The 27883-nt window shown below is 46.3% G+C and overlaps 1 protein-coding gene across 1 annotated transcript; it reads right to left on the bottom strand.

Annotated features, from left to right (window-relative positions):
- Nucleotides 1-26820, bottom strand: lamtor1 (late endosomal/lysosomal adaptor, MAPK and MTOR activator 1). The gene is made up of 5 exons (XM_041199432.1): nt 26666-26820; nt 17083-17234; nt 8378-8455; nt 7742-7865; nt 1-3181 (listed from the first exon to the last, which is right to left on the bottom strand). Exons 1-5 carry the CDS (start codon nt 26705-26707, stop codon nt 3089-3091), a joined length of 489 nt encoding a protein of 162 aa, XP_041055366.1. The 5' UTR covers nt 26708-26820; the 3' UTR covers nt 1-3088.
- Nucleotides 26821-27883: the final 1063 nt, after the last annotated feature.

Raw genomic sequence — 27883 nt, 5'->3', positions numbered from 1 at the left:
TGGATGTACTTTGAAAGTTTATTTAGTTTTAATCCAGACAGGATGAATTCAGCACATTTTTTCTCAACACACCAGCCATACTTAATTCACACTTCCATCTGTTAAATGAATGTTGTATTGACATTCTCCTCTCTCCTGCCCCACCTATCCCATTTCTCTTGCGAACTGGCTGTTTGGGCAGGGTGGTGGGATTCAGTTCTACCAGGCTCTGGTACCCCATCGAAGTGGCTGTTTAATATACAAAGCGAATGCCAACAGGTTACGCAACCAACAAAGTGCATTAGAGTCAATCCCAAACCCATCTTCACCCAATACAGTCACTGGATAGGAACCAGGAAACCTCCCAATGTATGATCCTCCTTGAAGCTTCGAGGACAACTGCAGAAGTCCCATCTGCCTTACCGACTGCAACCAGATAACACAGAACCATGCCATCAGCACCTGCCACCACATCCGTTGCTGGCTTCTGAGAAACCTAATGATCGTAATTTTTACTTTCTTTAAAAGGAGGGAGAGACAGGTAATTATAAATAACAAGGTGATTGCAGAAAGGGTTCACCAGGGGCTCAGCACAGGTTCCAATCTGATTTTATTCCCTTTTTTAAAAAAAAAATCACATTGTTCCATCATGAAATCAATTGAGACACTGGTAGATTTCACTGTGACCCACTGTATTCCAGACTGGCAATATCTGCACTTTTTAAACTGAGCACAGGCAGAGAAAATAAACTTAAAAGATCCAGAAAGAGAGGGGTTTTTTTTGCCCGAAACGCAGACAGAACTGCTGTGTAGGCCAGTTAAAGTGTGATTGTGTTCCTCAGTTCCAGGGGGAGGGAGGGAGGATGATGACAAAGAAAGAAATAGCCCAAACAGATTAAGAAGTCTGAAAATTAAAAGCAAGGTTGAGAATATTAAGTGTGTCAGCTTTTGGTGAGAGTGATAGAGAGAATGAGAACAACCTTTAGGCGAGGACCTGTCACTTGAATCTGTTTACATGCAAACTGTTAAGCTGATTCAACAATTGCATTCGATACTGCAGTCACTTCCTGAGGAAGAGGCCGAGTTAAACTGGACAGCTCTTGGACCTTGGCATAGGGAGTTTTTTTTTTAAAAAGTCACTCCAGTGAGGAGGGGCTGAATTTGACACATCCTCCCAACCCTCACTGCCTGCTGTTACCAAGAGCTCATCAGTATCTGTTAAACAGTAACAGTGCAAACAAACAAAATCACATCCACACATCCCCAGGAAGAAGCTGTGCCACAAATAGTTTACAGCTTGGATTCCATGTCAAATGCAGATTAAAATCCTGGGTTTTCAACCAGTCTGCAGAAACCAGAGGGAGAGAGGGGAAAAATTAAACAATAAAACAATTTGTACTGATAGTGATCAACCGCACATTGTGAAAAGGGGAGCAGTGAGTAAATGGGGCAGAGACCCCACATAATCAGGTATTGGTACAAATCAAATTCAGTGGCTCATTATAGAGACAGAAGTAAAAAACAGGATTCAGGGATGAGAAACAGCCAGTAATTTAATTCTCTATTCCTTCCCCCCCCACCGAGTCTCCTTCCACTTGGATTCTGATAAAGAATTGAAATAATTCAGACAGGGGATGGACACAGTAAATTAAACAAAAACCCTTCCAAGAGCAGCGGATAGAGAAAGACAGAGAGAGACAGACAAACAAAGCCTGGTTTCTGGATCACAGAAAAATTCTCCTCCAACTAAATTAAAAATTAATGTTAAAATAATTATTTTCAGATATTTTCTCAGGGAAATGAGAAGAAACCTCAAATCTCCAGGCTACCAGCCAGATGCGTTGTTGTTTGTTGGGAGGGGTTAAACACACATCACCTTACCAGGATATTTTAAGTTACGAGTCCTTAAAGACAAATTCAGCTCATTTTACTGAACTGCACCTGTGGGGTTTAGATTCATAGCGAATTAGTGACTAAACGAGAGCACATGAATAGGAAAATGCACCTGGGGGGTTCTCTCGCTCAGGTTTGTATCAAGTGGTGTGTCAATATCTATGCCAGTTACCGTCATCAGGACTTCAGTGAGGACAAACAGTTGCGGGTGAGTGACTTGTTCCACCCTCAGAAAAATGCTCTCAGTTCAGCTTACGATAGCCACCTCAATCCCTGCCGAACCGAGTTTGCAAAGTTCTGGGGTGAAGTTTTGGTGATGGTAAATTAACAGAACACGTTCACCATGGAAACCTCTGTCTACTAACCAGTGCCATCTCCCTGCCCCTTCCAAGGTGTGTGCAGTGGCTGGGGGTGGGGTGTGAGGAAGGAAGCTCAGTCTCATTTCATCATGGATGCATCCCTGGGCAACATGGAGGCAATTTACACTAACAGACAACCAGTTTGTTCAAATGTGCTCCCCAAAGCAGAGTTTTCCCTTTAAGAAAACAAGGTGGTGGTGGGGGCAAATAGCAGACAGGTTAACTCAGAGCTAAGTCTCTGTCAGCACGGCAACAACCCACACCTCCACAATCCCATCACAGTACACTCACAGAACCAACTCTCACTCCAGAGTCAAATACCTTAAAAAGAAAATCAACTCCAAACATATTCATGACCAACATTTTGCTAGCCTTTCTCCAGAAACACCCATTGTTAGAAATTAAATAAGACAGAACTTAAACATAGGATACAAGCCCATGGATCTCTCATGACAAAAGGATACATTGCAGGGAGCAACGGTAGGATTAAATTCGTCAGGTGCAATATTTAATAAAAGGAATTCCCACTATCCTTCAGGGCGAATAATGTGCAGTTAGTCACTGAATAGGGGAAAACAAATTAACAAGATAGCTTAAAAGCATGTGAAGTGTATTTCAGAGTACCCCCAGTTCATAAACCACCTAAAGCTTGTTCTCAAAAAAAAACCAAAAAGCACATTGCAATCTAGAAAAATCAAATCAGGTAAATATACAGCACAAGAAGCTTAATTAAAATAAAAGGCGTGATTTACGGGAGCAGACACCCGCTGGCATGGAGGTGTCTCTACGTCTGTCTGAGGATAGTTAGTCCCAATGTTAAAGTCTTCGCAGAATGGGATCTGACACAGGTTGAGGGGTCAGGGAATTGCAAATTGCACCACAAGTTCTTCCTTGGCATCCACTTTGATCTGGGAAAGAGCACTTGATGCGTAAGCAGCAATTTTAGTGACCTGAAACAGAAGAGGAAAGAGAAAGAAAACACTGTTCAAAATACAGGACACACCCACAAAGGCTTCCATCCAAATTTTTATTTTAAAAATATAAACAGGCTGCATACAGTGACGTAAACCCCAGGCAGAATGGAGATGATTGGTTAATTCACTCCTCAATCATGGCTGGGTTACCCACACTGCTATAAATGACTGGGACTAATTTTATTGCATTCACGGCATTGGCCAGCTGCCACTCACCATGCCAAGCCAGCCACCACTACTGCACTGTGCTGGAGAAATCACCTTGCTTTGGTTGGAAGATTTTGCTATCCTTTACAGGTAAACAGACTGTTTGCTGACTAAATTAAAATCACAGTTCCCACCTCATCTCCAACTCGCTGGTTTATGCTGTGATGTCAACATTCACTTTTTTTTAAAAAAAATATAAAAAGGGTTCTCCCCCCAAGACAGAAGTGACAAAACATCTGAAAGTCATTCTGGCGTGTTCATGAAGTCTAAATGGCAAGTGCTCTATGCTGTCCAATTACAATGTCTCAGCTCATAAGACCATAAGACATAGGAGCAGAAATTAGGCCATTCAGCCCATCGAGTCTGCTCCGCCATTCAATCATGGCTGATAAGTTTCTCAACCCCATTCTCCCACCTTCTCCCCATAACCTTTGATCCCCTTACCAATCATAGAACCTATCTATCTCGGTCTTGAATACATTCAATGACCTGGCCTCCACAGCCTTCTGTGGCAATGAATTCCATAGATTTACCACTCTCTGGCTAAAGAAGTTTCTCTTCATCTCTGTTCTAAAAGATCTTCCCTTTACTCTGAGGCTGTGCCCTCGGGTCCTAGTCTCTCCTACTAATGGAAACATCTTTCCCATGTCCACTCTATCCAGGCCTTTCAGTATTCTGTAAGTTTCAATCAGATGCCCCCTCATCCTTCTAAACTCCATCGAGTATAGACCCAGAATTCTCAAACATTCCTCATATGTTAAGACTTTCATTCCTGGGATCGTTCTCGTGAACCTCCTCTGGACCCTCTCCAGGGCCAGCACATCCTTCCAGAGATACGGGGCACAAAATTGCTCACAATATTCTAAATGTGGTCTGACCAGAGCCTTATAAAGCCTCAGCAGCACATCCCTGCTTTTATATTCTAGTCCTCTCGAAATAAATGCCAACATTGCATTTGCCTTCCTAACTACTGCATCAACCTGCAAGTTACACTTAAGAGAATCCTGGACTAGGACTTCCAAGTCCCTTTGCACTCCAGATTTCTGAATTCTCTCATTTAGAAAATAGTCAATGCCTCTATTCTTTCTGCCAAAGTACATGACCTCACACTTGCCCACGTTGTATTCCATCTGCCACTTCTTTGCCCATTCTCCTAACCTGTCCAAATCCTTCTGCCGCCTCCCCACCTCCTCAATACTACCTGTCCCTCCACCTCTCTTTGTATCATCTGCAAACTTAGCCAGGATGCCCTCAGTTCCTTCATCTAGATCATTAGTGTATAAAGTGAAAAGATCTGGTCCCAACGCTGATCCCTACGGAACTCCACTAGTCACCGGCCGCCATCCTGAGAAGGACCCCCTTATCCCCACTCTCTGCCTCCTGCCAGACAGACAATCTTCTATCCACGCTAGTACCTTGCCTCTAACACCATGGGCTCTTATCTTACTGAGCAGCCTCCTGTGCGGCACCTTGTTAAAGGCCTTCTGGAAGTCCAAGTAGATAACATCCATTGGCTCTCCTTTGTCTAACCCACTCGTTACCTCCTCAAAGAATTCTAACAGATTTGTCAGGCATGACCTCCCCTTGATGAAACCATGCTGACTTTGCCCTATTTTACCATGCACTTCCAAGTATTCTGAAATCTCATTCTTAATGGATTCTAAAATCTTACCAACGACCGAGGTCAGGCTAATCCGTCTGTAATTTCCCGTCTTTTGCCTCACTCCCTTCTTAAACAGGGGGGGTTACTTTAGCGATTTTCCAGTCCTCTGGGACCCTCCCTGACTCCAGTGATTCCTGAAAGATCACCACTAACACCTCCACTATCTCTTCAGCTATCTCCTTCAGAACCCTGGGGTGTAATCCATCTGGTCCAGGTGATTTATCCACCTTCAGACCTTTCAGTTTTCCTAGCACCTTCTCCTTGGTAATGGCCACCATACTCACCTCTGCCCCCCGACTCTCTTGAACTTTGGGGATGTTACTCGTGTCTTCCACCGTGAAGACTGACGCAAAGTACCTATTCAGTTCCTCCGCCATTTCTTTGTTCCCCACTACTGCTTCTCCAGCATCACTTTCCAGCGGCCCAATGTCCACTTTTGCCTCTCTCTTACCCTTTATATGTCTAAAAAAAAAAACTCTTGCAATCTTCTTTTATATTACTGGCTAGTTTACCCTCATATTTAATCTTCTCCCTCCTTATTTCTTTTTTAGTTGTCCTCTGTTGGTCTTTGTAGGCTTCCCAATCCCTTGGTTTCCCACTGCTCTTCGCTGCATTATATGCTTTCTCTTTAGCTTTTATGCTGTCCCTGACTTCCCTTGTCAGCCATGGTTGCCTCGTCCTCCCTTTAGAATGCTTCTTCTTCCTAGGGATGAAGTTTTGCTGTGTCTCCCAAATTACTCCCAGAAACTCCTACCATTGCTGTTCTACTGTCTTTCCTGCTAGGCTCATCTCCCAGTCAATTCTGGCCAGCTCCTCCCTCATGCCTCTATAGTTGCCTTTATTCAACAGTAATACCGTTACATCTGATTCCAGCTTTTTCCTCTCAAATTGCAGGGTAAATTCTATCATATTATGGTCACTTCCTCCTAAGGGTTCCTTCACCTTAAGCTCCCTTATCAAATCTGCCTCATTACACATCACTAAATCTAGAATTGCCTGTTCCCTAGTGGGCTCCACCACAAGCTGCTCCAAAAAGCCATCTCGTAGACATTCTACAAATTCCTTTTCTTGGGATCCACTACCAACCTGATTTTCCCAGTCTACCTGCATATTGAAATTCCCCCATGATCACTGTAACCTTGCCTTTCTTACACACCTTTTCTATCTCCTGGTGAATCTTGTGCCCCACATCCTGACTACTGTTCGGAGGCCTGTACATAACTCCCATTATGGTTTTTTACCTTTGCGGTTCCTCAACTCTACCCACACAGATTCTACATCATCTGACCCTACGTCATTTCTTGCTAGCAATTTAATTTCATTTCTTACTAACAAAGCAACCCCACCCCCTCTGCCAATCTGCCTATCTTTTCGATAGGATGTATATCCTTGGATATTTAGCTCCCAGTCCTGATCCCCTTGCAGCCATGTCTCCGTGATGCCCACCACATCATACCTGCCAATTTCAATCTGCGCCACGAGCTCATTTACCTTATTTTGTATACTGCGTGCATTCAGATACAACGCCTTCAGTCCTGTTTTTCCTGTCCCCTTTCAGTTGAATCCACACCCCCCCACACGCTAACCTGCTGCTTTGTTTCCCATTAGTCATACTCCTTGGAGTTTCACCCTTCCCTTCCCCCCCACTTACTAGTTCAAAGTCCTGTTTACCACCCTATTTACCCTTTTCGCTAGAACATTGGTCCCAGATCTGTTCAGGTGGAGATTGTCCCAACGGTACAGATCCCTCCTGTTCCAATACTGATGCCAGTGCCCCATGAAATGGAACCCCTCTTTCCCACACCACTCCTTTAGCCACGTGTTTACTTCCCTTATTCTCGCATCCCTATGCCAATTTGCATGCGGCTCGGGTAGTAATCCGGAGATTATAATATCATTCCAGCCCAAGGATCACGTGAGACACTCTGGCAGCCCAGAATAAGGTGTTATGTACCTTTTGGGGGACAGAGCACACTACAGTCCCCCCACCTTAATCACACTGGTAGGAAGAGACACTGATGCGGCCCCAACAGAATTAATGAAAAAACCTACTCATAGTTAAATGCACAAACCTGAACCATATAGTGGAATGCCCCAGGTCATGTGGAGGGAACGTCAGTGATTCTGGCGCTAGGCCAGTGTCCGAAGCACACCCACCACCATACCCGTTCCAGTGATCTCTTCCCCCCCCCCCCCCCCCACACACACACACACACACACACACACACACACACACACACACACACACTGTTAACAACCTCACTCACTCATGCCTCCCATCCTCGGCTGCTCGCTCTCTGTCATCAGCCCCTCTTCACAACTTCCTCCCAACTCCCTGTTGACCAGAACAGGGAGTGGGGGAAACAGAGAACGACCGACTGACCAACCAAAGAACCAGCCCTCAGCTGTTAAAGGGACAGAAAGGTCATCCCTTGGCCACTACACCATTCTATCGAGGCGGAACAAGTCACCCCGGACCACAATCTCTTCATAACTCACCTAGTGGCCAGTAGGAGAGACAGTGGCTCCTTTGCAGACCTCAGCCACCAGCTTGTCCTGCCATGGTTTCATGGGCAGGAATGAGTGTTAGCACATTAAGATGACCAACTCACTCTTCATCCCCTCCACCCTGCAGCTGCTGCCAGTGAGGGGGCAGTACCACCTACCTGCTGAATGTCTGAAGGGGGCACAGGTTCACTGGCCAACACTTGGTGTGGTTGGCTGGTCAACGTTGGCAGAGAAGTGACTCGCTTGCACTGCGTCGAACCGCTGATCATCGCTAACCTTGTGCTGACAAAAATAACCAAGGCAAAAAGTTACAAGCCATCTCAGCACAGAACCATACAACAGCCATTCAGCCCATTATGCCTGTGCTGGCTCGTTTAAAAGAGCGATCCAATTCGTCCCACTCCCTCCCTGCTCTTTCCCCATAGCTCTGTAAATTATTCCCCATCATTAAGTATCAAATTCCTTTTAGAAAAGTTACTACTGAATCTGCTCCTGTCACCTTTCAGGCAGCAAGTTCCAGATCATAACTTTTTACAGGCAAAAATTCTCATCACCTCTGATTGCTTTGCCAAGTACCAGTCATTAGGCACTTCATAGAAAATTAGTATTTTTGAATTCCAAGTACTGTGGGAGACAAAAGTGCCATCTTTCCAATGAGACATGCCCTCTAACATGAATATAAAAGATCCTCCCATGCCGCGCAGCACTGGTATTCGCAAGATGTCTCAAGTAAAACATCTCTAAACATCTGTCTGTTTACATCAGAATCTTTGAAATAGTCAGCTGTTCCTCACCTGTATTGCCGCGCTCGGTCCATGTACTCGTGCTGCTCCATACTCTGTGAATCTGCGGCTGACACATCAATTATATTACTGGGGATGGAAGGGCAAACATGTTAGTGAGCTGCAGCAGAGGGTAGAGGGGTTTGTTTGCTCTTGCCCCGGGTGGGCTGTTCACAGTCACCTTCACAAGTGGCGAAAGCAGCTGATGTCACAAGCTGGACAGATTCAGCTTGAACAGCAAATCAGACAAAAACCACACACGCAGGAGACTACCAGCTGGTCCCAGCCACACACTGCAGTCTCACAGGCACTTTCGCACCTTTCTGCCCCACCAACCTCCCCCTCTCCACATACATCCTTTTGAGAGACAACAGCGTGTAGTAAAGTAAAACTGGGCACGTGCCCGAAACCCCAAAGGCAGCCAAGCTTGAAGAGTAAATACATCAGATTATACAGCACAGGCCATTCGGCCCAACTCGTCCATGCTGCTGTATATGCTCCACGCAAGCCTTCTTCTAGTCCAGTGAATCGCACCATCTGTGTAACCTTCTATTCCTTTCTCCCTCATTTGCCTAGTTTCCCTTTGTTCTGGGGCAAATGCCACTTGGTGTTCTGAAATGGTTCGAGTTAGGGAATCTTTATTTCAAGCACGCAGGGGAATGCTTCAGTGAGTCGAAGCATCTCAAAAAGCAATTACAACAGCATACATTTATACACAATACAGTTGCGGGCCAGCTGCGTTTTGTCTGCAAGTTAGTGGGAAAGTACAGGATGCAAGGAAAACCAAATATAACCCAAATACAGCTTGGGCTTATCAGATAGTGACCTCATCTCTAGCAAAATATCTAGGTAAACAGATGTGAAGGCCAGGGACATTGCGTATACAGGAAGCACAGATCTAACTCTCATTGGTATCTAACCCCGTGCTATACCTGTCCTGGGAGTGTTTGATGGGGGCAGTGCAGAGGGAGCTTTACTCTGTATCTAACCCCGTGCTGTACCTGTCCTGGGAGTGTTTGATGGGGGCAGTGCAGAGGGAGATTTACTCTGTATCTAACCCCGTGCTGTACCTGTCCTGGGAGTGTTTGATGGGGACAGTGTAGAGGGAGCTTTACTCTGTATCTAACCCTGTGCTGTACCTGCCCTGGGAGTGTTTGATGGGACAGTGTAGAGGGAGCTTTACTCTTTTCATTCATTCATGGGATGTGGGCGTCGCTGGCTAGGCCAGCATTTATAGCCCATCCCTAAGGGCATTTAAGAGTCAATCACATTGCTGTGGGTCTGGAGTCACATGTAGGCCAGACCAGATAAGGACAGCAGGTTTCCTTCCCTAATGGACATTAGTGAACCAGCTGGGTTTTGACAACAATCCACTATTGTTTCATAACAAAAACAGAAACAGAAATACCTGGAAAAACTCAGCAGGTCTGGCAGCATCGGCGGAGAAGAGCACAGCTGACATTTCGAGTCCTCATGACCCTTCAACTGAACTAAGTAAAAATAGAAAAGGGGTGAAATATAGGCTGGTTTAAGGGGGGGGGGGGGGGGGGGGGGGCGGTGTTTGTTGGGACAAGCAGCCAGTGATAGGAGGAGATAACCAAAAGATGTCACAGACAAAAGAACAAAGAGGTGTTGAAGGTGGTGATATTATCTAAAGGAATGTACTAATTAAGAGTAGAGAGCAGGACAAGCAAGGTATAGATAGCCCTAGTGGGGCTGGGGTGAAATAATACTAAATGGACATAAATGGTATAGATAAACAATGGGTGGAAATACATTTAAAAATAATGGAAATAGGTGGGAAAAGAAAAATTTATATAAATTATTGGGAAAAAAGGGGGGTTGGAAAGGGGGTGGGGATGGAGGAGAGAGTTCATGATCTAAAATTGTTGAACTCAATATTCAGTCCGGAAGGCTGTAAAGTGCCTAGTCGGAAGATGAGGTGCTGTTCCTCCAGTTTACGTTGAGCTTCACTGGAACAATGCAGCAAGCCAAGGACAGACATGTGGGCGTGAGAGCAGGGTGGAGAGTTGAAATGGCAAGCGACAGGGAGATCTGGGTCATGCTTGCAGACAGACCGAAGGTGTTCTGCAAAGCGGTCACTCAGTCTGCGTTTGGTCTCTCCAATGTAGAGGAAACCACATTGGGAGCAACAAATGCAGTAGACTAAGTTGAGGGAAGTGCAAGTGAAATGCTGCTTCACTTGAAAAGAGTGTTTGGGCCCTTGGACAGTGAGGAGAGGGGAAGTAAAGGGGCAGGTGTTGCATCTTCTGCGTTTGCATGGGAAGGTGCCGTGGGAAGGGGTTGATGGGTAGGGGGGGGATGGAGGAGTGGACCAGGGTGTCACGGAGGGAACGATCCCTACAGAATGCCGCCGGGAGCGTGGGTGAAGGGACAATGTGTTTGGTGGTGGCATCATGCTGGACTTGGTGCAAATGGCGGAGGATGATCCTTTGAATGCGGAGGCTGGTGGGGTGATAAGTGAGGACATGGGGGACTCTATCATATTTCTGGGAGGGAGGAGAAGGCGTGAGGGCGGATGCGCGGGAGATGGGCCAGACATGGTTGAGGGCCCTGCAAACTACCGTGGGTGGAAAACCTCAGTTAAGGAAGATGGAGGATATGTCAGAGGAACTGTTTTTGAAGGTAGCATCATCAGAACAGATGCGACGGAGGCGAAGGAACTGAGAGAACGGGATGGAGTTCTTACAGGAAGCGGGGTGAGGAGCTGTAGTCGAGGTAGCTGTGGGAGTCGGTAGGCTTGTAATGGATATTGGTAGACAGTCTATCACCAGAAATTGAGACAGAGAGGTCAATGAAGGGAAGGGAAGTGTCAGAGATGGACCATGTGAAAATGATGGAGGGGTGGAGATTGGAAGCAAAATTAATACATTTTTCCAGGACCCGATGAGAGCATGAAGCAGCACTGAAGTAATCATCGATGTAATGAATAAAGAATTGTGGGAGGGGGCCGGAGTAGGACTGGAACAAAGAATGTTCCACATACCCCATAAAGAGACAGGCATAGCTGGGGCACATGCAGGTACCCATAGCCACACCTTTTATTTGGAGGAAGTGAGAGGAGTTAAAGGAGAAATTGTTCAGTGTGAGAACAAGTTTAGCCAGATGGAGGAGAGTAGTGGTGGAAGGGGATTGTTCAGGCCTCTGTTCATGGAAGAAGCAGAGAGCCCTCAGACCATCCCAGTGGGGGATGGAGGTGTACAGGGATTGGACGTCCATGGTGAAGAGGAGGAGGTTGGGGCCAGGAAAATGGAAATTGTTGATGTGACGGAAGGTGTCAGAGGAATCACAGATGTAGGTGGGAAGGGACTGGACAAGGGCAGAGAGAAGGGAGTCAAGAAAGCAAAGAAATGAGTTCCGTGGGGCAGGAACAGGTCAACATGATCAGTCTGCCGGGACAGTCCTGTTTGTGGATTTTGGGTAGGAGGTAGAAACGGGCCGTCCGAAGTTGGGCGACCATCAGGTTGGAAGCTGTGGAAGGAAGATCTCCAGAGGAGATGAGGTCAGTGACAGTCCTGGAAACAATGGTTTGATATTCAGTGGTTGGGTCATGGTCCAGGGAGAGGTAGGAGGAAGTGTCTGTGAGTTGACGCTCAGCCTCCGCAAGGTAAACGTCAGTGCGCCAGACAACAACAGCACCACCCTTGTCAGCAGGTTTGATGACAATGTTAGGGTTGGACCAGAGAGAACGGAGTGCAGTAAGTTCAGAGAAAGACAGGTTAGAATGGGTGAGAGGAGCAGGGAAATGGAGACAACTAATGTCACACCGACAGTTCTCAATGAAAAGGTCAAGAGAAAGAAAGAATCCAGAGGGAGGGGTCCAGGTGGAGGGAGAATATTGGAGGTGGGTAAAAGGATCCGTTGAACAGGGAGAGGACTCCTGCCCAAAGAAGTGAGCACGGAGACGAAGACGGTGGAAGAAGAGTTCAGTGTCATGCCGAGCCCGAAATTCATTGAGATGAGGGTGTAAGGGTATGAAACTAAGTCCTTTGTTGAGCACTGAACGTTCAACGTTGGAGAGGGGAAGGTCAGGGGGTACCCCTCCACTTCACCATGGACATCCAATTCCTCTACACCTCCATCCTTCGCATCTGTTCTGATGATGCTACCTTCAAAAACAGTTCCTCTGACATGTTCTCCTTCTTCCTTAACCGAGGTTTTCCACCCATGGTCGTTGACAGGGCCCTCAACCGTGTCCGGCCCATCTCCGATGCATCCGACCTCGCCTTCTCCTCTCTCCCAGAAACATCATAGGGACCCCTTGTCCTCACTTATCACCCCACCAGCCTCCACATTCAAAGGATCATCCTCCGCCATTTCCGCCAACTCCAGCATCATACCACCACCAAACACATCCTCCCTTCACCCCCCCCGGCGGCATTCCATGGGGATCGTTCCCTCCGTGACACCCTGGTCCAATCCTCCATCACCCCCTACTCCTCAACCCCCTCCCATGGCACCTCCCCATGCAAACGCAGAAGATGCAACACCTGCCCCTTCACTTCCTCTCTCCTCACCGTCCAAGGGCCCAAATACTCCTTTCAAGTGAAGCAGCTTTTCACTTGCACTTCCCTCAACTTAGTCTACTGCATTTGTTGCTCCCAATGTGGTTTCCTCTACATTGGAGAGACCAAACGCCTTCGGTCTGTCTGCAAACATTACCCAGACCTCCCTGTCGCTTGCCATTTCAACACTCCACCCTGCTCTCATGCCCACATGTCTGTCCTTGGCTTGCTGCATTGTTCCAGTGAAGCTCAACGCAAACTGGAGGAACAGCACCTAATCTTCCGACTAGGCACTTTACAGCCTTCCGGACTGAATATTGAATTCAACAATTTTAGATCATGAACTCCCTCCTCCATCCCTACCTCCTTTCCGTCTCTTCACCCTCCTTTTTGTTTTTTCCAATAATTTATATATATTTTTCTTTTCCCACCTACTTCCATTATTTTTAAATGTATTTCCACCCATTGTTTATCTATACCTTCTATGCCATTTTAGTATTATTTCACCCCACCCCCACTAGTGCTATCTGTACCTTGCTTGTCCTGCTCTCTACTCTTATTTAGCACATTCCTTTTTGTTTTTTTCTTTGTTTTTTTGTCTGTGACATCTTTTGGTTATCTCCTCCTATCACTGGCTGCTTGTCCCAACAAACCACCCCCCCACTCATCACCACCTCCCTTAAACTAGCTTATATTTCACCCCTTTCCTATTTTTACTTAGTTCTGTCGAAGGGTCATGAGGACTCGAAACGTCAACTTTGCTCTTCTCCGCCGATGCTGCCAGACCTGCTGAGTTTTTCCAGGTATTTCTGTTTCTGTTTTTGTTTTGGATTTCCAACATCCGCAGTTTTTTGTTTTTATGACAATAGTTTCATGGTCATCATTAGACTTTTAATTCCAGATTTTTACTGAATTCAAATTCCACCATCTGCTGTGACAGGATTCAAACCCAGAGCATTACCCTGGGTCTCTCAATTACTAGTCCAGTGACAACATATCTCTATCTAACCCCGTGCTGTATCTGCCCTGAGAATGTTTGATAGGGACAGTGTAGAGGGAGCTTTACTGTGTATCTAACCCCATGCTGTACCTGTCCTGGGAGTGTTTGATGGGGACAGTGTAGAAGGAGCTTTACTCTCTTTCTAACCCCGTACTTTACCGGCCCTCAATGTGGATGTAAGGAGAGAGAGATTTTTGATGTAACGTTCTCTGATGCTTAAACTTCTGCAAAGCAATGGTGTCTGATTTAAATAGTGAGGCACGGATGGATAGAACTTGTGATCTGTAGAACACAGTAATCACAGATTTTGTCCATAAGATTAAATAGGACATTGCCATAGTTGGTGTAGAATCCCATCATCAGGGCTGCTGATCAGTCCTCATTTCAAAGGGACACCAATGTTCATTTTTTGGAGAATAGCTTGTAGAACATGCCCTCAACATTGATGCAGTCCTGTAGTCGACTCACCCATGTGAATATAACACCTCTCCAACACCCAGTGATACCGTGAAGACAGATAATTGCTGCACACACTGAGTGGTTAAAGGAGCAATGCAGATACCACAGATTGAAATTCACCACTTAGTATGTGATAACTGCTGCCCTCCAAAACCCAGCCCAGATGAAGCAGAGCACTTTTTTTTTATTATTTGCTCATGGGATGTTGCTGACATAGTGGTTTTGTCACTGGACATATTTTTCTGGGATGTGTGAATCGCTGGCTAGGCCAACATTCTTGCCCATCCCTAAATGCCCTCTGAACAAGGGCAAAGGACAAAAGACCAGGTAAGGATAACAGATTCCTTCCTTAAAGGATATTAGTGAACCAGATGGGTTTTTACAACAATTGGCAATGGTTTTATGGTCATCATCAGATTTTCATTGAATTCAAATTTCAAAATCTGCCGTGGTGGGATTCGAACACCAGAGCATTGCTCTGGGTCTCTGGAATATTAGTCCAGTGACAATACCACTGTGCCAGCGCTTCCCCTAATACAGAACACAGGCAGGTTGAGGGACTGGAGGACAAAAGGGACTTTAAGATTGGGATTTCAAGGCTTAAACAGGGAAAGGGAGGTGACGTCCTGGTGAGGGGCTTGGGTTGGTGAGGGAGAACACAGAACAGTGAATCCGACAGGGGTCTTGATTTTGGGAAAGTGCTACATTAGGACCAACGAGGGGAAATGATGGAAGGACAATGGGATAGTCTGCCTCTGCACACAGGGCCAAGGTGCTACCACAGAAAATGGACAAATACAATCACCAAAATCCTGGAACAAAATGCAATGAAACCAGAGGATTGTTATAATTCGCTGCTCATTTACTGAGTAAAGGATGAATATGGTGCCAGACTTTCCTTAACATAGGTGTATTCACAAAGCCCAGAGAGCACAGGTACAAACTCCCTTTTCCTCCCCCTGATACTTAAGAATAATGCCCCAGTTAGTAACAGCTGCTCTCTCACTTACAACTAGAGAAAACAGTTCATTGTGACAGGATTGTAATGTGAACAAGGTGAGCTATTGAGGAGAGAGGGGGAGGGAGGGAGGGACGGAGGGAGAGGGGGCTTTGGAGAGAGGGAAGGGAGGGAGAGGGGGCTTTGGAGAGAGAGAGAGATATAGAGAGAGAGAGAGAGGAGGGAGGGGGGGTTTGGAGAGAAGGGAGGAGAGATGAGAGATTAATTGGATAGCTTTTTCGAAAGGGCCAGCAAGGCAGCAATGGGACAAAAGGCCTCTTTCTGTGCTGCAAGATTGTCTGACTAGTTACCAATAAAGTGAATTTCTACCCCTACCCTGCATAAACGCAACAGTCAAGTGGCTCACTCATTCACTACTTACAAAGAGACTTCTCAAAGAACCACATTCAGTTTTGTTTGTTGAAACAGGGAACTGTGAGCCAGAAATAGCAGAACAGTCATTAGCCCAACAGCTGTCTCTCACACAGACACACTGCTACCCAGGGTATTTGGTAACCACATACGAAAGGTGCAAAACAGAGTGAGAGCGTGAGAGTGTGACTTGCTCTCAGCTCCCTAAAGCCTTGGCCAAATGGACGTTCTGAGGTCAATAAATGCAAACAGCTGTTCCATCAGGAGTGTGTGTTTGTTGGGGGGAGGGGGGGGGCTGGGTGTTGGGGAAGGCGTCACAGCTAAAAGGGTTGCTGCTTCACCCAACGCTGCCTCATAGATAGAATGGTTCCAGCACAGTCAGGAACCACAGCCGATCTCCCTTCGCACCAAGTTAAGAGGCACTGGGGACAAATGCAGCCATGGTTCCCAGTGAACTTGGCACAGGCTGGTGAAAGAACCTGTGACTGTGCCCTCAGAGCACACAGATCCACGTAGGTGGGAGGGGCTATCTGTTTGCTCCCTCTTGGGGTCACCCATCACAGAATCTCACAGTGCAGAAGAGGCCCTTCAGCCCATCGAGCCTGTACCGACACGTGAGAAACACCTGACCTGCCTACCTAATCCCATTTACCAGCACTTGGCCCATAGCCTTCAATGTTCTGACGTGCCAAGTGCTCACCCACGTACTTTTTAAAGGATGTGAGGCAACCCGCCTCCACCACCCTCCCAGGCAGTACATTCCAGACCATCACCACCCTCTGGGTAAAAAAGTTTTTCCTCACATCCCCCCCTAAACCTCCTGCCCCTCACCTTGAACTTAAGCCCCCTTGTGACTGACCCTTCAACCAAGGGGAACAGCTGCTCCCTATCCACCCTGTCCATGTCCCTCATAATCTTGTACACCTCGATCAGGTCGCCCCCTCAGTCTTCTCTGCTCCAACGAAAACAACCCAAGTCTATCCGAAACAAAAACAGAATTACCTGGAAAAACTCAGCCGGTCTGGCAGCATCGGCGGAGAAGAAAAGAGTTGACGTTTCGAGTCCTCATGACCCTTCAGCAGAGCTCGTCAACTCTTTTCTTCTCCGCCGATGCTGCCAGACTGGCTGAGTTTTTCCAGGGTAATTCTGTTTTTGTTTTGGATTTCCAGCATCCGCAGTTTTTTTGTTTTTATCTCCAAGTCTATCCAACCTCTCCTCATAACTTAAATGTTTCATCCCAGGCAACATCCTGGTGAATCTCCTCTGCGCCCCCTCCAGTGCAATCACATCCTTCCTACTCTCTCGGGGTGGGGGAGGGATCACTCACGGCACTCGTCTGCTCTCTCTCAGGACAATACTCAACTGTGCTGTTTTGCTGAGGATAGTGTTGAGGAGAGCTTGTTCATCTGGGAAACGGGATGAAGGAATACTATGGTAAGTGGGGTCAGTGCCACCTGACGATTTGTTGGAAGAGTGGTTGACTGGGATGAGCAGCGGCTTTCCTTCCTCGCGATCCTGGAGGGGGAAGAAGGAAAAATGCAACATGTGAGTACGGGGAGTTCACACCCAACATCTCTCACGCTCGTTCACAACACTTTCCATCATAATGACAAAAAATAAGTCAACACCACAACCTCAGGTTCCACAATCCTCTAACGTTCTCTCTCTCTCTTAGCTAAACAGGGTGGGGGGGGGGGGGGGGGGGGGGGGGAGAAAAAGAGATGGTGGCATAGTGGGGAAATGTCACTGGACTAGTAATCCAGTGGCCCAGGTGAATGCTCTGGGGACACGGGTTCAAACCCCGTGGAATTTAAATTCAATTAATAAACGCAGTTAATTTTAAAAATCTTGAATTGAAAGCTAGCCTCAGTAATGGTGACCATGAAACTATCAATTGTTGTAAAAACCCATCTGGTACCTCACTGAAGTGGCTGTTTAATGTACAAAGCGATGGCCATCAGGTTACCTAACCACAAAATGCATCAGAGTTAATCTCAAACCCATCCTCACCCCACACAGTCACTGGATAGAAATCAGGGAATGACTGCACTCTGAAATGGCCAAGCAAGCCACTCAGTTCAAGGGCAATTAGGGATGGGCCTTGTCAGCGACGTCCGCATCCCAAGAAAGGATTAAAAAAAAACTCACTGACTAATGCTTTCCAACAACCCCCATCTCGCCCACACAATCATTCTTCTCACGACTAAAAGGGTTAAATTACAAGGACGGGTTGCCTGAGTGTTGAAGATTAAGGGGTGATCCGATAGACATGTTTAAGATTGAAGAATTTGATTGGGTCGATAGAGAGAAACTGTTTCCTCTAGGGGAATGGGGTGGAGGAAAAGTCCGGAACTTTAAAACAAGGGCTGTTCAGGGGTGATGTCAGGAAACACTTCTTCACACAAAGAGTGGAAATCTGGAACCCCCCCCACAACGCTGGCACACAAAGCTGTTGAGGCCAAGGGTCAGTTGGAACTTGGAAACTGTGTGTCTGCCCTCCAAAAGTACAATGTGGGAAAATGTGAGGTTGTCCATTTTGGAAGGACAAATAATATATTAAAAAAAAAGGCATATTACCTAAATGGTGAGAGATTGCAGAGCTCTGAGATGCAGATGGATCTGGGTGTCCTAGTGCATGAATCACAAAAGGATAGTATGCAGGTACAGCAGGTAATTGGGAAAGCTAATAGAATGTTATAATTTATTGTGAGGGGAATTGAATACAGGAGAAGGGAGGTTATGCTTCAGTTGTACAGAGCACTGGAGAGACCACATTTGGAGTATTGTGTATAATATTGGTCTTCTTATTCAAGGAAAGGTGTAAAGACATTGGAAGCAGTTCAGAGTAGGTTTACTGGACTAATACCAGGAATGGGTTGGTTGTCTTATGAGGAAAGGTTGGACAGGTTAGGTTTGTATCCACTGGAGTTTAGAAGAGTAAGAGGTGGCTTGATGAAACATATATGATCCTGAGGGGTCTTGATAGGGTTGATGTGGAAAGGATGTTTTCTCTTGTGGGAAAATCTAGAACTTAGGGTCACTGTTTAAAAATAAGGGGTCGCCCATTTAGAATGGAGATGAGGAATTTGTTTTTCTCTCAAAGGGTTGAGAAACTTTGGAACTCTCTTCCTCAAGGCAGTGGAAGCAGGGTCTTTGAATATTTTTAAGGCAGAGCTAGATAGATTCTTGATTAACAAGGAGGTGAAAGGTTATCAGGGTCAGCAGGAACGTGAAGCTGAGGTTAAAATCAGATCAGTCACGATCTTATTGAATGGGGGAAAACAGGCTCGAGGTGCCGAGTGGCCCACTCCTGCCCTTAATTTGTACGTTCATATGAAAGATGGCACCTTCAACAGTGCAGCCCTCTGTCAACAATGGCTCCAGAGCACTGACCTAGGTTATGGGACTCGAGACCTACCGTGGGTCTTGAAACCCAAACCTTCGGACTCAGGAGGTGAAAGTCCTGCTCACTGCATGACACCTGGCTCAATGAGTCAATACAATCCCACTCAAAGGAGCTCCTGGTTTAACAAACAACGCTCTAGGGATCCAATAACTGGGTTGATGGCATAGGCATAAGGTGATTGCGTAGTGGTATTGTCACTGGAATAGTAATCCAGAGACCCAGGGTAATTCTCTGGGGACCCGGGTTCGAATCCCAAATTCAATTAAAAAAATCTGGAATTAAAAGTTTAATGATGACCATAAAACCATTGCTGATTGTTGCAAAAAGAACCAATGGAAATCTGCCTTCCTTACCTAATCTGGTCTACATGTGACTCCAGACCCACAGTAATGTGCCCTCGGGGGCAACTAGGGATGGGTAATAAATACCGGCCTGGCCAGCAATACCCACAACCCATGAACAAATAAAAAAGAAAAGCAAGCCAGAGACCAAAGAGAACTTGTGGTCAGGCACTAGAAACACAAATCCGTGAAACGTCGTCTGCCCTCTCTTTTATTTATTCGTTGGGGAAATTGCTGGAAAGCTCTGCTCCCCAATTGTCCTCAAGGAAGGGGTGGCGAGTTGCTTTCTTGATCACAACGGAGTGACTTACTTAAATAGAAACAGAAAGTGCAGATTCTGATGAGGCATCATCGATCTGAAACAGACCTCTATTTCTCTCCCTCACGGATGCTGCCAGACCTGCTGAGTTTTTCCAGCACTTTGTTTCATTCCAGATTTCCAGCATCTGCAGTATTTTCTTTTGTACGAGTGACTTGCTTGGCCATTTCACGGGGCAGTTAAGAGTCAAACACATTACTGAGGGTCTGGAGTCGCAAGTAGACCTGGCCAGGTAAGGATGGCAATGAACCAACGGGTCTTTTTCAAAAAATCCAGTCGTTTCATGGTCACCATTATGGCTACGGACTTTTTATACCAGATTTATTAATTGAATTTAATCTTCACCAGCTGCTGCGTTAGGATTTGAACTCACGCCTCTAAATCATTAACCCCGGCCTCTGGGTTATTAGTCCTGTTCCATAACCACCATACCACCATCCCCTTAGAACAGGTAAGATTTGAAGATGTCAGAACAGATAAAACATGAGTTTAACAGCAGAGAGAGAGAGAGAGAGAGAGAGAGAGAGAGAGACAGCGATTGAGGGAAACGCTGAGCAACAGTGGAAACAAACCGGGTGCAAATTAGTTTCCAGTTTGGGGGAAAATGTTAATCAAATCATCTAAAAACCGTTAATAACTCATTCTTCCTCATCCAACATGATAAGCATTGCTCTTCTGCATTTACACCAGTCATTTCAAGCCCCAAACATACCCAACACCGGCTTCCTGCTCCAAATCGGGATTGATGAACACTGTCTCCTGCTCTAACTCAGTTTCCCAGAATTCCAAAAACTGCTGCACTCATTTCCATTCCCCCAACCCCACTTTAAACCTGAGCTTGGAGTTGCCTGATCTTCAAAACCTGAAGCTTTGCTCATGTTAACTTTCAAGCCAGGCTGTCTATAGAAAGCTCAGAAGGGAAGTGAAAAAGGAAATGAAACAGAGAGAACATGAATTTGGCAGCTAACAAGGGGAATCTAAAAGTCTTCCATAGGCAGAGAAACAGCGAAAAGTTAGTAAGAGGAGGGGTGGGGCTGCTTGGGGACCAAAAGGCAGACCTACGCATGGTGGTGGAGGACACAGCTGGGGTACTTTGCATCTGTCTTTACCAAGGAAAAAAATGTTGTCAAAGTCATCATGAAAGAGAAGACAGTTTAGATACTGGATGGGCTAAAAATTGATTCAGAGGTAGCATTAGAAAGGCTGGCTGTGTTTCAAGTTAAGTCACCAGGACCGGATGCCTCCAAGGCTATGGAGGGAAGTAAGGGTAGAAATTGCAGAGACATTGGCCATGACCGCCCCATCCTCCTTAGGAACAGGGGTAGTGTTAGAGGGCTGGAGAATTGCAAATGTTACAGAATTACTCAGAAGGGAAAAGGGGTAAACTCAGCAACTAAAGACCAATTAGTTTAACCTCGGTGTGGGGGAGTTGGTTTAACAACGATAATCCGGGATAAAATTAACATAGATAATGTTAGATAAGTGTGGATTAGTTAAGGAGAACCAGCCATGGATTCGTTAAAGGCAAATTGTGTTTGGCTCTGATGAAAGGTCATCGATCTGAAACGTTAATTGTGTTTCTTTTAACAGAAGCTGCCATACCTGCTGCATATTTCCTGCACTTTGTTTTTATTTTTAGTCTAATAAACTTAGTTGAGTTTTTCTGACGAGGTTACAGGAAGGGTTGACGTCTATATGGGTTGCCAAAAGGCCTTTGATAAAGTGCCACATCATAGGCTTGGTGGCAAAGTTGAAGTTGATGGAATAAAAGGGGTAGTGGGAGCATGGATACAAAGTTGGTTGAGTGACAGGAAACAGAATGATGGTGAATGGTTGTTTTTTGGGACTGGATTAAGATTTATAGTGGAGTTCCCCAGGGTCAGTGTTAGACCACTGTTTTTCTGCACTACATTAATCACCTAGACTTGGGTTTGTTGGGCACAATTTCAAACATTGCAGATGATACAAAACTTGGAAATATTGTGAACTGGGAAGATAGTGAGAGACTTCAAGAGGACACAGACAGGCTGGTGCATAATAGGCCAGGCAAGTGGCAGAAGAAATTTAATGCACAAAAGCGTGAAGTGATATATTGTCTCTTCTGCATTCTTTCTCCAAAATGTAAAATAAAGGGTTCACTTCTAAAGGGGGTGCAGGGTCAAAGGGAATTGGGGGTATATGTGTACAGAGTGTTGAAGGTGGCAGGACAGGTTGGGAAAGTGGTTAAAAGGCACAGGAGACCCTGGGTGTTACAAATAGAGGCATCAAGTACAACAGCAATGAAATTATAATAAATTTTTATAAATCACCGGGTCAACCTCAATTGCAGTACTGTCCAATTCCGAGCGCCGGGCTTTAGGAAGGACATGAAGGCATTGGAGAGGATGCAGCAATGGTGACATGAGGAAAAACTTTTTCACGCAGCGAGTGTGTTAGAGTGACATGGAGGCAGGTTCAATCATGCCTTTCAAAAGGGAATTGGATAAGTACCCTGTAGCACTGCTCTTCTGCTGAAGGTACTCTGTCAGTTGTGACTCAGTGGGCAGTGCCCGTCCCACCTTCAGGTCTCACTCCAGATACTTGGGCAATCTAGGCTGACACTTCAAGCGCAGTACCAGAGGGAGTGCTGCATTGTCTAAGGTACCATCTTTCAAATAAGACATTAAACCAAGACCCCACCAGTCATCTCAGATAGATGTAAAGGATCCCATGGCACTCTGCGTCCACAGTATCTATCCCTCAACTAAACACCACAGATAGATTATCTGGTCACGATTACATTGTTGTTTGTGGGATCTTGCTGTGTACAAACTGGTTGCCATGTTCCCTATGTTACAACTGTGATCACACTTCAAAGTGCTTCATTGACGCTACAGAAACCCAATTTTTTTCCCCCCAAGATTCCTCCTGATTAATTTTACCAAAACAAGTAACTTCACTGCAAAACCATGGTTTGGAAACAATGAGGTAGTAAGTTAAGAATTGGGGGTTCATGTTGTTCTGAAGGAGTAACATATGCTGAGATCAGCTTCTGTACACATTGGCTCTCTGAAGATACAGAATGAATTTATATACTCAGCATTCACCCCCAGTTTATTAAGGTTCCTCGTCTGCATTTAACTTGCATTATTTACCAGTCAGATACCGGTTAAATACCAGTAAGCACAAGAAAATGATTGAGGAGTCAGGCCATTTTTCCTGAGTAACTCCATTGTCCCCAAACTGCAGCACCAATGGTGACAAACAAAGAGTTTCTCACCTATTGCTTGCTTCTGGTATTTTCTCTGGAAAGAGAAGGCTGAGGGGTGAGTGAGAGAGAGAGGAGCTTTTCGTCTTGCACTCATCAGGACACTCACAAGAATACCAATATAAGGGGAAAACAATCTATACTGTATGTAAACAGAGTGCTCATTGCCTAGCAAGTGGCATTGCCATGGAGAATGCACCAGTGATGGTGACTGACAGTTAACTGCCAAGCACTGTTTGAAATTTAAACCAGGCAGCTTGACCCTGATTGGTCAAGGCATTGCCCTGAGGACTGAGTCAGCGAATGGCTGCCACTTATTTTGTTTAGCTGAAACAGGCACAATGTGTATACATGTTCTTTCTGTCTGCAAAGAACAGGGCCCTGTGTATTAATATATGTAGCTTCCAGCGCACGCAAATACACCACATTGTGAGCCCAACTGACAATCTTAAGTTGGTTGTCAGCGTAATTCTTAGCATATTGAGGATTATTTAGCAAATGTTGTCCAATCACGGAATCACATCTAATGTTGAACACTGTGTTTTGAGCTTTGCAAGCACGGGCTGGTTGGGTACAATCTGTACCTTGCCTGTTGCGGCCAGCAGTTGGGACATGCCGTTCGGTACAATCCGCCAGTTTTTGGGAGGTATGGCCTACATACATAGAGTCACACTGGCACTGAAATTCATATCACATCACTCATTTGTGAGATATGCAGAACGTCTTTTTGATGGCAACATCTAGTTAGTGGTGAATATCACTCATGTTGCTACTGCACAGTAGCAGTGTGAAACACCTGCTGCTCAAAGTTTTCAGATACCTTACACTTCTAGGGTAATCTGTGGTAGGTTGGGCATTTTTCAAGACTGAACGTGATGGCCTTAGGCCTGTTCATGAGTTTGCGTGATATGCAACGCAAAATGGTCTGATCAGAGTAGGCATTATCCCGCAGGATGCCTTTGATGCCCCCATTTCAGCAGCAAGCCTGCATGGTGAGCAAATGGCTCAGGCACTATTTACAAGGCTACCGATGAGACCAATCTTATAGTGTGTGGAACTGTAAGAATCCCAACATGTATAATGACCAGTGAAGGTCGGCTTGCGGTAGAACGTGGTACACACATTGCACCTGTTTCAGCTGAATAAAATAAGTGACAGCCATTTGCTGACTCATTCCTCGGGACAATGCCTTGACCAATCAGGGTCAAGCTGACTGGTTTAAATTTCAGACAATACTTGGCAGTTCTATCAGTCACCATCAGTGATTCATTCTCCATGGCAATGCCACTTGCAAACAAATCAGCACTCTCATCACATACAGTATGAATTGTTGTTTTCCCTTATATTGGTATTCTTGCGAGTGTCCTGATGAGTTTTAGACAAAAAGCTTTGACATATATTTTTTTTTCAGCAATACTTAAGTTCTGAACTACCAAATGACTAATTATTATGGAAAGGTTTGATAAGGGCGGACGTGGCTTGTGCAGGAGACCAGAGCTAGAGGCCCATCAATATAAGATGGTAATAAGTCCAGCCAGGAATTCTTTACCCAGAGAGTGGGGAGAATGTGGAACTCACTACATGCAGCTAATGTAAATAGTAAAGACACATTCGGAGGGGGTGGGGGTAGTGAGATAAACACGAGGGAGAAAGGAACAGAAAGATATTCTGACAGGGCGACGGGAAGCTCACGTAGAGTGTAAACACTGACATGGACCTGAGGACTGATTGGGCTGTAACCTGTATGAAATTCATTGAAATGTCAATCCCCATGTTTTCAAATTACTAATGTGAACTGGTGTCTCCTTATCCCACTCCTCCAATTTAAACCAATGTTCTGAGTTAACTTTGTCTATAAGTCCTTAACAATCTTACACACCTCAACATTAAAGTTACAACAAGGAACAAGTTATTCAATCTCACCAAGGGAGGGAGGAGGGAGATGATTTCCTCATTGTTGGATATCAGGATCAAATTGAAACCAGAAGGTTGTCACAGACAGGAGGTCCTTTCAAAGCCAACCAAGAGAAGCAATGGAACAGAATCAAGAGCATCAGGCTTCGCACACTGTTGTTAAAAAACCAAATGGCCTTATACAGGCAGGTTTGTTCAGATGCTCGCACTGTATGAAGCCATATAAATGGATTTAAACTTTACCCGTATACCTGACAAAGAGTGAAACTGCTGTACAATCACAAGTTACAGACCATTTACTCCCTCCACCACTGACACACAGCAGCAGAGTGTACCATCTGCAAGATTCACTGAGGCAACTTGCTAAAGCTTCTTTGGCAGCACCTTCCAAACCCGTGACCCCTAGAAAGATAAGGGCAGCAGAGACATGGCAACACAACCACCTGGAAGTTGCCCTCCAAGCATCTCACCATCTTGACTTGGAAATATATTGCCATTCCTTCACTGTCGCTGGGTCAAAATCCTGGAACTCCCTCCCTAACAGCACTGTGGGTGTACTACACCACATGGACTGCAGCGGTTCAAGAAGGCAGCTCACCACCACCTCCTCAAGGGCAATTAGGGATGGGCAGTAAATGATGGCCTGACCAGTGACACCCAGATCCCAGGATGTTTCTCAAGAGAGACACATGCCACTGGGCCACAGCTGACAACTTGCATTTATATAGCACAAAATCTGACCCAAACCACATGAAGAGACATTAGGGGAGGGTACACGTGGATTTTAGTGAGAAAGCACTAAAGAGGTTGCCAGTAGTTGAACTAATAAAATTGGGGAGTCTAAGGAGGCCAGAGTCAGAGAAACGGGATCTTCAACAGAAGAAGCCAATTTTAAGCTCTTCTAAATCCCTACAACAGATTTTTCTACTGCTTCTCTATTAAAAAAGACATTCCTGCAAGAATCACATATCCTCCCTCACTGAGAATAAGTGAATAAATCCACACTCACAGCAGGAGCAATGCCACAGGAGACAAATTAACAAATTAATTAATTGCAGGGTTCAGTTAGCCAGCGTCAACCCTCAGCCCCCATTTGGGGGGTGGGGGGGGTCATCAGTCAGGCAGCCTTGTCCTCAGCGCCCATTCGGGGGGGGGGGGGGGGGGGTGTTGGTCAGGCAGCCTCACCCTCAGCCCCCATTCGGTGGGGGGGGGGGGGGGGGGTAGTCAGTCAGGCAGCTTCACCCTCAGCCCCCATTCGGGGGGGGGGATTGGTTAGGCAGCCTCACCCTCAGCCCCCATTCGGGGGGGGGGGAGAGAGGAAATTGGTCAGCCAGCCTCACCCTCAGCCCCCATTCAGGGGTTGGGGGGGGGGGGGGGGAATGGGTCGGTCAGGAAGCCTCACATTCAGTCCCCCCAACACCACCCCGCCCTTGCAATTCGCCCCTCACCATCTCCCCCTCCACGGGTCACCCGGCCCCGCCCCCTCCCACCAGGTCAAGTGTCACTCTGGCCCCACGGGCCCCTCCACCCCCCTCACCGAGTAAATTTAATTCCAGTTTATATTTGAAGGGGTTTTAACCATTTTATTTGCAAAAAAAAAACCGAGCTGGGGATTCGGGTTCATTAACAACCAACATCAAACTAATGGGAGTGGGCTTCGCCGCCTCCGCCTCGGCCTCGGCCCCGGACACTATCTCCGGGGGGGGCCCCCCCCCTCACCTGCTCACTGGTGTCACCTTCGCTGCTGTAACAACAGCCCATGGTCGGTTCCGGGAGGAGCGTAGGCCGCGGCCTCCGCTATTTACAACATCACCTGACAGGGCCTAGCAACCGCTGCCTCACTTCCGGCACGAACCGTCAATCAACCAGGGGACCGCCCACCTTCTGATGTCATTTCTGCCCCCCCCTCCCCTCCCCGGTCTGTCAATCGTCGAGGGGGTCCACCGCGCGCGCGTCCTGACGTCAATACCGTCACAGCACGTCAATCAGTTGGTGGGGGTGGGTGTGACACTCTGACCTTCTGTCCGGCCGTCCATCCTCAGGCCCGCACTGCGCCTGCGCCAGCCAACCCACCCACCCCACTCAATCTCAATCTCTCTCTCTCTCTCTCTCCACTCCCCGCCTTCCCCTCCCCCTCCCTTACCGGATCTTCCGCTCACATGGTACAGACCCCCGGAAACCAGCCTCTAATTCTCACGTGATGAACACCAGGGGGGGTCAGAGGTCAGGGAATCACGTAAATAGTTAAACACAGGATTTCTGGCTCTTCTTTCGCTAAAAACCTTTGACAGGTTTGAAACTTCTCACCTTGGGGGAAAAACCCACATAAAGTTCATAGAATCATTACAGCGATGGAGAAGGTCATTCGGCCCATCCTGTCACATCCTTGAAGCCTCTTAACACGCTCCTCACCGCTCAGACCCACCACGTTTCATGTCATCCACAAACTTGGAAATATTACATTTGGTCCCCTCGTCCAAATCATTGATATAGATTGTGAATAGCTGGGGCCCAAGCCATCACTGATTCTTGTGTGATATCCCACTAGTAACCGCCCGCCACTCCGAAAAAAGACAAATTTGTTCTACTCTGTTTCCTGTCTGCTAACCTATTCTCAATCCATGCCATTATACTGCCCCCAATCCCAGGTGTTTTAATTTTACACACCAACCTCTTATGTCGGACTTTATCAAAAGCTTTCTGAAAATCCAGATACACCACATCCACTGGTTCTCCCTTATCTATCCTGCTAGTCACATCCTCAAAACACTCCAGTGGGTTTGACAAACATGATTTCCCTTTCATAAATCCATGCTGAATTTGTCTAATCCCACTGATATTTCCTAACTGTCCTGTTATCACATCCTTTATAATAGATTCTAGCATTCTCCCTACTACTGATGTTAGGATAACTGGTCTATGATTCATTACTTTCTC

The sequence above is a fragment of the Carcharodon carcharias genome, chromosome 11 (genome assembly GCF_017639515.1).
Source record: "Carcharodon carcharias isolate sCarCar2 chromosome 11, sCarCar2.pri, whole genome shotgun sequence".
Taxonomy (NCBI): domain Eukaryota; kingdom Metazoa; phylum Chordata; class Chondrichthyes; order Lamniformes; family Lamnidae; genus Carcharodon; species Carcharodon carcharias.
This window is presented reverse-complemented; position numbering and strand designations above follow the sequence as displayed.